The sequence below is a fragment of the Ovis aries genome, chromosome 19 (genome assembly GCF_016772045.2).
Source record: "Ovis aries strain OAR_USU_Benz2616 breed Rambouillet chromosome 19, ARS-UI_Ramb_v3.0, whole genome shotgun sequence".
Classification (NCBI taxonomy): Eukaryota; Metazoa; Chordata; class Mammalia; order Artiodactyla; family Bovidae; genus Ovis; species Ovis aries.
The window spans coordinates 6,165,072-6,176,335 of record NC_056072.1 but is presented as its reverse complement, the minus strand read 5'-3'; the positions used below and the strand labels follow the sequence as shown (position 1 = coordinate 6,176,335).

At 38.2% G+C, this 11,264-nt stretch overlaps 1 protein-coding gene across 1 annotated transcript in view; it reads right to left on the bottom strand.

The window, feature by feature from the left end:
- Positions 1 to 11,264, bottom strand: part of STT3B (STT3 oligosaccharyltransferase complex catalytic subunit B) — a 100,605-nt gene that overhangs the window by 2,510 nt on the left and 86,831 nt on the right. Inside the window, exons 10-15 of the mRNA XM_027957941.3 lie at positions 10,656 to 10,867; positions 9,059 to 9,246; positions 8,269 to 8,440; positions 7,221 to 7,394; positions 4,602 to 4,715; positions 2,331 to 2,543 (exon numbers count right to left, since the gene is read on the bottom strand). Of these exons, the coding sequence (XP_027813742.1) occupies positions 2,331 to 2,543; positions 4,602 to 4,715; positions 7,221 to 7,394; positions 8,269 to 8,440; positions 9,059 to 9,246; positions 10,656 to 10,867 (1,073 nt within the window). The remainder of the gene's footprint in view (positions 1 to 2,330; positions 2,544 to 4,601; positions 4,716 to 7,220; positions 7,395 to 8,268; positions 8,441 to 9,058; positions 9,247 to 10,655; positions 10,868 to 11,264) is intronic.

The window sequence follows — 11,264 nt, the reverse complement described above, 5'->3', positions numbered from 1 at the left end:
CTCGATTCAATTCTCATATTTAAATATAACTATGGAGGTGGTTTCAGAAACTTTGGTGGCTCAGATGGTAAAGAATCTGCCTGCAATGTGGGAGACCCGGGTTCAATCCCTGGCTCAGGAAGATCCCCTGGAGAAGGGAATGGCAACCTACTCCAGTGTCTTGTCCGGAAAATCCCCTGGACAGGAAAGCCTGGCAAACTTTAGTCCATGGGGTCGCAAAAGAATCGGACACAAGTGAGCGACTAACACTTTCATTTTTCAGAAACTTTGGCAAATGCTTATCGTGTACGTACCTATTAGGATGCTCACATTAAAACAATTTAAAATTTTTCCAACAGGAACAAAAATATGGGGCAAAATTCAATCCTTAAGATCACAAAAATTAACTACTGCTAACTTGTCCACAACATATATTACCTTATTATTAGGACAAAAAAAAAAAAACAACAAAAAACAGAGGGTACAATTTGTAAAACTTTAAACCAGGCCAAGAGTTTATTATCATTATCCCCAGATTTCTAACCTGAAACCTCTTCTAGGAGCTCCTGTAAGATGCCCCAGGTCTCTCCAAGCGTGAACTAGGCCCTCAGGGTGCTGGCTCTCTCGGAGCACTGAGCAGGCAGTCCTGGACCACCATTCTCAGGGCCTCAGCCCCGCTGGCACAGCAGTGGCCGGACAGCTCTCACAGTGGCTGCTGTACTCACCCCCTCAAAAGCAGAAACTGGGACGGGGACAGGAAAGCAGAACAAAAAGCATTCCTGCTGGTACAAACTACTTATAAAGCCATGGAAATCAGAAACACAAGCTTCACATTGGTGGCAACCAGAATACATGTTTGGGGCATACAAGACAGGTGGGTTTTTATTTATCCATTCACTTGTCTATTTGGGAGAAATGACGGGAAGACAAAAGAGGTCAGATTAGGATCAGTAGGACCGCTAGTTCAACGGCTGTGTTTCTCAGAAGAAGGGGACCTTAACGGGGCTGAGATGTCTGAGGAGGGACCGACTGCCTTGGGCCCAGCAGCACGCGCTCTGGCCTCTGCACCGATGTGACCCACCAGTTTCCCCCACCGTGTGCTCACGAGACACCGATCACTTGACACGACTGACACAGTTGAGTGCCAGCTCTCTGACACTCTTCAATACATTAGTTAAGACACGGTAACCTATTCCTGGCACAGGAAGGATTCATTTAAAGTTTCCATTTACATATCATACAGTTAATAGTTAGCACTTTTATAGTATAAACTGAATTTGTATTCTGAGCATATCTGAAGTATATTTTAAGTAATACAAAGTGAAAAGTGTTAGTTGTTCAATCATGTCTGACTCTTTGCGACCGCCATTCCCTTCTCCAGGGGATCTTCCTGACCCAGGGACTGAACCCTGGTCTCCTACATTGGAGGCAGATCCTTTACCGACTAAGACACCAGGGAAGCCCCTTCAATGATTTAAAATAACTGATCTGGACAATGTAAACACAAGCATCTTTCAAGACTTAAGACTAAAATCAGTCTAATAACAACTAGTATTATTAAGGGTTGTACTTTAAAATACAATCTTCATATTTCATCTGACTGCTCATTATTTTCCATCTCCCACAGAGGGCAAACCATATAAATACTCATTTTCAATAGTTTTTATAGCAAAGATCAGACCTATTTGGTTTAAGTGAGCCATAATGACCTCTAATAAAAGGCTTCATGTCTTATTAAGTATTACAAAAGGACTGCAATGGTCTCATCATCATAATTCTGCCTACAAGCTTTTTCGTGACAATTATACTTAATAATTATCTAAAGATAAATTTTTGGAGGATTCAGGACTCAATTCAACTTGAGCTTTTTTAAAAATTCAATGAATAATATAGTAACATTGTACTGAGACTGGAACGTGAAAATGCTATATAAATTTGCTTTGACCAAACGATCATGAATGAATCACAACTGTTAGTGTTTGGCATTTTTACTTTCACAAAGGTTCAGAAACTGATGGCCACAGACACATCTTACTTTACAAACTAGTCTTTGCAATGGGAATGGCACAAATTAAAGCTAGAATGTCTCTGAAAACTCTTGGCTCAGTTCACTGATAACCATTCTTCCCATGAAGAACTCTCCAGAAGCAGTTGCTTCCTGGGGTAGCTTGAGTGCTCAGTTTGTAAGGACTGCCCTCAGCAGGCTGGCACTTGATATCTACTTTGTATTTAAGCCTTGGTCTTTACAAATCTGGCAAATGAAAACCTATTAGCAATTTTTAATAATTTTTCAGACAAACTGACCAATCTTGAGTTACTCTTTTATAGACCTGACTTCATTTGGTACCCACCTTCTTTGACAAATACTTCTGTTTGGGGAAAATGTTGGTTACTCGAGGTTTGTGGTCTAGTGTCTCCCTGTTATCAGGGGCTTTCACTTTATATATTCTTACAAGCCAGTGCTCTGACGTGAAGGCTTCCTCCAAATGCTTGAATTTAATGTCCTTGTTTCCAATCTCAGCATTACGTGTCCGATCAAAACCTGGAGGTGTACGGAAATCCAGCTGCAAAAGTGACATGAGTACTGGATGTTAAACATACTGGAAACATTCAGTATTAGAAGGGAGTGTTATCACCAGAGTATAACTCTCTCCTTTTAAACTAGGGAAACAGAATCAGAGTGATATACTGTTAACAGTCCTCATATGCTGCTCACCAGACAGGAAGAAATCAGCAAGAGAGAAACTCAATGTAAGAATTAGAATGGACGAGCAGCCTGCAGGCACAAAAAACCCAAAATAGCAAAATGAAATCCATGAAACCCTTCTTACAGGTTTTCAGAGCAAACACACAGAAGGGCCTCCCTGCCTGGACCTTGCACTACCAGATTACTTTGTCAGCCTCAAAGTTCTTCATCTGGCAATTCTGCATGACTGGCTCTTTTCTATTCTCTGGTCTCAGCCCAAATACCACCACTTCAGGGAAATCTTTTCTTTAGATTGATGACTGAGAAGTCTCCTCCACTGATTCTTTTATTCTTTTACTCTATAGTGTTTGTTGCTAAAATTTTTATTTTCAAAATTATCTGCATCCTCCACTAGGCGGTAAGGTGCACGATGACTTTACCTTATTCAGTGTGGCTCTATCTCACCAGTGCTACTTGTGAAATCAGAGCACAAGTAGGCTGATGCTAACCATCCTGAAAGTGGCAACTAAAAAGGACATTAAACCAAACCAAGGGAAGATTAACCAGGGATGAGAAGAGCAAAAAATGGAGGAAAGGGAGAGGATTTTAACAAATTCTCAGAGTAGGTTTATGCTGTCACACAGAAACTAAGTGAATCCAATTTAAAAATAAGACCAGAAAACAAATCTTGTCCCATGAGGGAATAACTTGTTATTATGCATCTTATAACAGGAAAGGTGTACTTCACATCTTGAACACATTCTTGAGGAGGGAAAGCATCAAAATGAATGCATGCTGGATGCACCGCTTAGAGCTCTTGGTTAGACAGGAACAACAAAGGTCCTTTAATGCTATTACTAGTCAACAGAGAAACTAATCTTCCACCCATTTTCTGGGGCAGCTAATTATTGTGCCCTTAGTGCTTCTCTCTCAGCATAGCATGAGTTTAGAGACCAGGCAGTTTGCCTTCAAAAGAAATCAAAACACAAACAAAAACTTAAACCTAGTAGTAAAATTATTATTTTTTAAAGCTACTTGCAGAGTAATTCCAAATGAGTAATGCAGAAACATTATCTTGATCCATGGTATTTGTACAAAATTAAACAAGCAATTTTCCTTCTGCCTTCTAGTATCAACCAGAAAGCAGCATGCAACCACAAAGTTTTCAATATAACCTTAGCACGAAGGTGTAACTTGGTATGACAGTCATGCAATATAAAGGTTAGGAAGAACAGCAGAGGCCACCGGGAGCCCCATTATATACAGATAAGGAAAAAACCAAGCCCAGGGAGAATGTGACTCATCCAAGGATTACACGACATGGTAGAGCCCGACCTGGACCCCAGGTGTGTGGCAGTTGCGGTTTGTTCCTTCTGCCACAGTGCTTCCCTGCCCATTCATTCCTTTCATTGACTAAATCTTTCGTAGCACATCATTCTAATTTTCTGGGAAACGCTGACCTAGAGAGTCCCAGCTATCTGAGGTAATGGAGAACAGGGATAGTGAAGTGACTAAATAATCCAACCCTTTAATTTCTGGCTTTCCCTCACCAGGCAGTAGATCACACTGCTTCCCAACTGGAAGACCTCTCCCTGGGAGAGCAATGTTTTCCAAAAACATGAAGTCAAAAAAAAACCAGGATGGCAGGCAAGGGTTGGATTTAAGCCTCTATTAATTAACCTTTTGGAAAGAAACCTCTGCTCTAAAAAATATTTCCTCATTTTTCACACAGAAGTTTCAGAAAGTAAATTTAATAGAGTAGAAAAAATTTTAGATGAGCACATTTTTCTTTAGAGCACAACCAAAATATTATCCTGCTTTTTAGAGTCAAACAAGACTATTGTTAAAATATTCCTGTGAATAAAGATTACAGAAAAAATCTAGAATGAAGCTTATAAAATAAAGATTATAGAAAAAACCAAGGATTATAACTAACCTGCATTTCTCCAAATCTGTAGTATGACATTTTATACATAAGGCAATTTAACAAAGTAGGGGATCCTGCTTTGTCTACGCGGAATTCTCCTTGTGAGGTGAAATAGTCACTTTCCTATAGGAAAGAATCCAGAAGTTTCTGTGTCAGTTTAATATGACATATTCACAATTAGAGGTTCCCCTTTTCATTTCCCCATAAGAGCTAGCTTTTGAGTTTATCTTCATAAAGCCATATTTAGTTAAATCTCAAAAAAAACACAGTATCAGAAGACAAAACTTATAAATTTAATGTGATCTCTTAAAAACCCACAAAACTATCACGGGTGTTTAACACTCAGTCCAGAAATTATTTATTAAAAGAAAAAAAGTATCCAAGAAAACATAAAGAGAACAATAGTTTGCTGGATGATGGAGAGTAATTAATTTTACCAGATTTTAAACCATGTTATAATAAAACCTCAGTAATTATTTTAAAAAATGGTACCAACACCATGAATTAATACTAGGTATGCTGACTCTCTCCAACTGTGTCCCCTTCCCCAGCCATTCATTATTCCTTTCCAGAGTTTTCCTAAATTTGTTTTATTTTTCCACATGACCGTCAAAACAATTTTTTTAGTTGGGAGAGGAACATTTAGAAAACTCTTAACAGCAATTTTTATTGTGAGCTCATCAAATTTATAAATTAACCTCTGAGAGGGCCAATCTGATACTACTGACAGAAATTTCTTTTCTAGGAATTTACCCTGCAGAGATACTAAAATGTGGGCAAAATGATGAGAGTTACTTATTGCACCACTGTTTCAGATTTAAAAACTAGAAAAACCTTAATATCCATTAACAGGGACAGGTTAAATAAATCATAGTGCACACACGCAACAGAACACACTCAGTTCAGTTCAGTCGCTCAGTCATGTCCAACTCTTTGCGACCCCATGAATCACAGCACGCCAGGCCTTACTATACAGATGTAAAAAAACAGAAATGAAGGAGGATTCCCACATTTTAATATGTGAAGATCTCCATAGAATATTGTGAGGTTAAAAAAAAAGGCAAGAACAATGTGTATATTTTTCTACTAGTTATCTGCTTCAATTAGGATAAGAAAATAACAAGATTACCATGGACTTTTTTTTTTTTTGGGGGGGGGGGATAAACTTTTACTGTATGTCCCTATATATTTCATTTTTTGAACCATGTCAATGTGTAAATTACCTCCTCACAAAGCACAGAAAATTAGGATTTTTCTCTATACAAATGTTCAAAACATACCTCAATCTATCATGTCACAATTTTAACATTGCTAAAAGCAAATCCACAAGTGAAAACACTCACATACTTGGAAGATTAAGACCAATGTAAATACAAGGAAATACTATTTATTAATGGTAGTTAAGGGATAATGTCAGGTAGTAAAGCATTTATGTTTAAATAGGAAATCTGGGGTTTTACTCAACTTTACCCCTGTCACACAAAACACATTCCCATGTTTTCCCAAAAGGTCCTTTTATTCTGGATCAGCAGTGAATCCTCTTTTATGCCTTCATCATGTAACTTCACTGCTGGGTGCCTATCCTCTCTGAGCTCATAGCTGAGTGGAAGGATACAACAGAGTTTACCTACAAAACAGGCTGGACATGACCTGATGAGTAGAGACATGGATGTACCGCAGAAGGACCTCTGCCAAGGCGACAGAACTGTTGTAGGGAAGGTACCCCAAGAAGAGAAGATTGTAACATGAATGTCAGATGAGCCAAGGAAAGAAAACACAAAGCAAGTTTCATGGGCTAGGGGAGAGTGACAGAGTGGGAAACGCTGCTAGAAGGACAAGGAGCCAGCAAAGGGAAGTATTAAGGGGCTGCATTCTGAGCTGAGCAGTTTTGATTTTGTACCAATGTTTTCCTATTTCAATCATCATTCTGATTATTCTAAACCAGTCATGAGGCTGAGGGTTCATCTACATTACCAGAAAATCTCGTAACAGCACTACAAGTGAATTATTCCTGGCATCTCTATTAGTTATCAACTGAAATGGCCCTAATCACCACCATTAATACTAGAACCTAGAACAAGACCTACTGCTCGAACCATATAATGCTGACTGGCTGAAAAACAACTTGCCCACAGCACCAAGCTGACAGCAGCAGGGTTTAGTTGCAACTCTTATCTGTCTTTTTTTTCCGAGGCTCCTTTCCTTAAACGAATGGAGGCTTAAACAAAAAAAAAGCTGTAAAGTAACATGATCAATGTCATGTTAGACTGGGAGAGGAAACAGACTAAGGCAAAGGCAGCAATTTGAAGGCTACTGTCCTATTTCAGGTTTATGAGCACTGGGGTCAATACCAGAATGGAAGCAACAAAAATGAAAGGAAAGGGTAGGCTGTAGGAGTAAAAGCAAGAATCTTGAAAAGAAATTGTTTCCTAGAGGAGAATGGAAGTACCGGATTTCAAAAGTTTTAAACCTGGGAAAATGCTTATGCTGTCTTTAGTAAACAGTAGAGTGAGGGACTGCTCTGGAGACAGGATGATGATAAAAAATACAATGCAGTCAGAAAGGGAAGAGGGTTACTTACACTCTGGGAACGGTCCTTCACACACCAAGAACGACCTAATTTCTTACCCGAATATCTTTTGGATGTTCCCCTTCAGCTATCCTAACCATCCAGAGAAACTTGTTGATGTCGTCACCAGAATAGCCAATAACCCCTCCAAAAATAATCAAAACATAATCTACGTCCAGACTCCTCATGATTTTATAGGCTGCTGTTTCATTTGAAGACATAGCTTTTCCCACCTAAAGAATAAAAAAAAAGTGAGAATATGTGCTCCTAGTCCCCAAACAACACTACAAACAAGCATGAATGCACATTTTTACCTTAACATCGAATGCATCTCAAAAGTTCGATTTACATGGAATTCCTTTTATAGAAACAATCTATGAATTCAACAAATTCATGAGATTTATAAGCACCTCCCTTACTATAGCCAACTACAGCATAAATGTCAAAATCAGGATATGTGCTCTTACATTTTCCTAATAATTTGGTCGCATTAAATTAACATTTTAATATGAAAGCAAACAAGCTTAAAAGAAGTAGAATTTCTCAAAATCCCAGGCTGGGGATGTCCATCCATCTAGCTAGAACAATTATATCCTTTTCTTCAGTCTACCAAACATCTAATGATTAGCCACAACACTAATACAAACAAAAGTCATTTGGCTAACACTTAGCTATCTATTTAAAATCTTTAGAGAACACAGAGGTGATTACTTTAATTAACGTAGATTAGTTATTTAATAGCTAGAGAACATAATGTGCATGTTCATAAAACACAGTGCACTTGCCTTACACATCTGCAAATAATTTTAACTTACGAAAAGGAAAATATAAGACAAATACAGTTAAGTTTCAGATTTTGCCTCATTCTCCAGCATACAGTCTCTGATTCTGAATGATATGTAAACAAATTCTAGTCTTAAATAACCAAATAAGGAAGCATACCTTGAATCACTTTACTGAACAAATATATAGAGAAGTATGTTGAAAATTCAGCAAACAAAAAGTACTTTCCCCCACAGTTTTCCTACTTAATCACAAGTGAAGTCTGATGTCTAAGTAGTGAATAAAGGGTTGTAACTTTCGGTCTTTTGTTGGTCAAGCTCTTACCAGTGCTATGTGGCTGTTATTCCAGGTGTTGTTATCCACCAGAGTAGTTCTGTTAGCCATCCCAGCAATCTGATAGCCATAATCCCACCAGGACATCACTCGGGCATGCTCATCTGTATTCTGCCTTAGCCAAAAGTAAGCTTCTCTGAAATCATCTAAAATATTCCTGGTTCTGAAAAGAATCACAATATTCATTTAAATAAGACCTTATAAATGTGAAGATGGTTTCTTAAAATCTTGGGGTGCCAGGCCACTAAATAATTTCATATTTTAAGGATGGTAGTTAAAAAGCCTCCAGGGTAGGGAAAAAGGAAAAAAAAAAAAGAAGAGCTAGACTAGTGCTTCTTCTACTTTCATAGGCATACAAACCACCAGGCTATCATGTTAAAAAGCAAATTCTGATTTAGTAGTTCTGAAATGGAGCCTGATATTGCACAAGTCGGAAGAACACCCACGTGAAGCAGAAGCTGGGGTGGGAATGAAGGGGCAGTACAGAAACCACCTGTTGTTAAATTTCAGCTACATCAGAATCCCTGGGGCACTCCCTAAAACAGATTTCTGAGTCTCACCCCCAGGTTTCTAACTCTACATGCTTAGGTGGGGTCAAGAATGTACATGTCTAATGGGTTTCCTGGTAATGATGATGCTGTGTCCAAGCACGACACTTTGAGAAAGACTAATGTGTATGTTATACATGCAAAGATATTCAGATAGACCTCTGAATTCTATCTTTTGAGACAAGAGAAAAGAGCAGGTGTGGAATCCTTTCGTAGTCAAGCCAACTTCTTACCCATCATGATTGTAGGAAGCCAGGACCACGCTTGGGCTGGAGTAAGCATTGCTTGTGACCCAGGTGCAGTGGACTGCAAACATCATTAACAGCATCAGCATCAACATGGTGACAATGCTTTTTATATTAGGGCCTAATCCCTCTTCCGTTTTTTCCTGCTCAGTTACATGCTTCCTCACTTTGCCTGCCTGAAAATACAGAAAACTGATGAGACTAATTCATCATCTGACTTGCTTTCATTAAGACATTACATGGAGAAGTTGGGAGAATGTCATCTATCAATTTAATTCTTTCAAGAGGAGAATCCATTAGGAATTCTTGTGTGGGTCATACAATGTTTTCTAAAAAGCTATCAAGGTAGATTGTCAACGAGAAGACTTCCTGGAACTAAAACCAATCCAGGAACTGGTTGCAGAGCAAAATATCTCCAGTAAGTAGTTGCTTCGGAACTCAATTGACCTTATGTTTACATAAATACAAAGGGGAGAACCAAATGGTCTCATCCTGGCAACCTTTCCTTATAAAAAAATTGAATTCCTCATCCTGAAAAAAGCAAAGTTCAGTTATAATCCAGGACTTTGTAGGACTTTAGTACAGGAAAAAAAAAAAAGTTATCAGAATGAGTTTTCCAATTTCCAAACCCTAAATCAATAGGCTTGTTAAAATCAAGATTGTATTTTTGAAAACAAAACAATAAACCTCATCAAAAACCAGGATAGAACAGGACAGAGTCATAGGGTCTAAACTGCAGGTTAATTATTAAGAAACCACAAAACAAAAATAACCACAACAGCAGGCATGTGCTTTAATAGCACTAATCTGTATGAATGATATTGGAGCTATCATAATAAGGAAAGAAAAATTTTAAACTGCTACTTAAACACCTAGTTAATATAGTAAAGTTTGTTGTTCAAGTCTTTCCACACTTCCACCAAATCTAATTCTGCTCTGTTTCCTGAGATCTTAAAAGTGAATTACATTATATGGGCCCAGCACCTAGTACTAATGAACTGGAGATTTTTTTTTTTTAAAGGCATTTAATACCCTTCATATGGGGTTTCCTAGGTGGTGCAGTGGGTAAAGAATCCACCTGCCAATGCAGGAGATGTGGGAAGATCCCCTGGAGGAGGAAATGGCGACCTACTCCAGTATTCTTGCCTGAAAAATCCCATGGACAGAGGACCTTGGCGGGCTACAGTCAATGGGGTCACAAAGTGTCAGACAAAACTGAGCATACACAATATCCTTCATTTACTATTCAGTCTACCAGATATTTAAACAGTTTACACTGAATATGGACTTCAAGGATAAACCCTGTGCACATGGTTTCAGAAAGAATTATAGTGTTAAATTTTATGTAATTTAGTAAGAACATCAGCTTTTTGCTCTCAAAATAGGGTTTTAGTTTAAAAACCTGACCCAAAAGGTGATTATATACTCTGGTGACATTCTATTTTCTTATTCGGAGTAAAAAGACAAAGTAGAAATGTCAGTCCATCTAGATTCTTGTTTAACCACACTTAACATGTATGGTTCTTACTATGGTGGAAAAACAAAACACGTAAAACTTTTAAAAGCCTTACTTTAGATTTCCCACCTTATCATACAAATTTCCTGGGTTTCTCTTGTCATCCTCATCACTGCTGTCCTCCACAGGCGGGTTTTCCCTTTTCATGTCATCCCCCAAATAGTGCTCAAAAACATTTGAGAAGGCAATTGCAGACAGCATGCAGACGACTGGAGTCAAGGTCAACATCAGCCGCACCATCACGCCCGCAAAGTAGACAGCACTGATGGCGTACAGTGCAACTGCAAAGACAAGTTCTCTTGTAATACTTCAGGAAAGAAAGGGTCCTAGGAAGACCCACTGATTATTCAAAACTACCTCAAAGGACAATCGAAACACTGACAAACATCTCATAAAAGGGCTGTTTTTAAACTGATAATCTGAACCAATTTCAAAGTCATATTTAGAGATTATAACTAGTATTGACCAAGTAAACACTGCATATCCATAGTTGAGAGAAATGTATCAAGATTCAAATTAATTATAGCTATTATGGGGAATGAGACAATTTGTTATTTGTCAACAGCGTCACATATTAGAAAAATCCATAACAGGAAAATGTGTTTGGTGAATTATATTATTAGGTACAGTAAGTTTATAGAATCAAATAGAGTCTATGAAAAGCTCATGCCAATATCT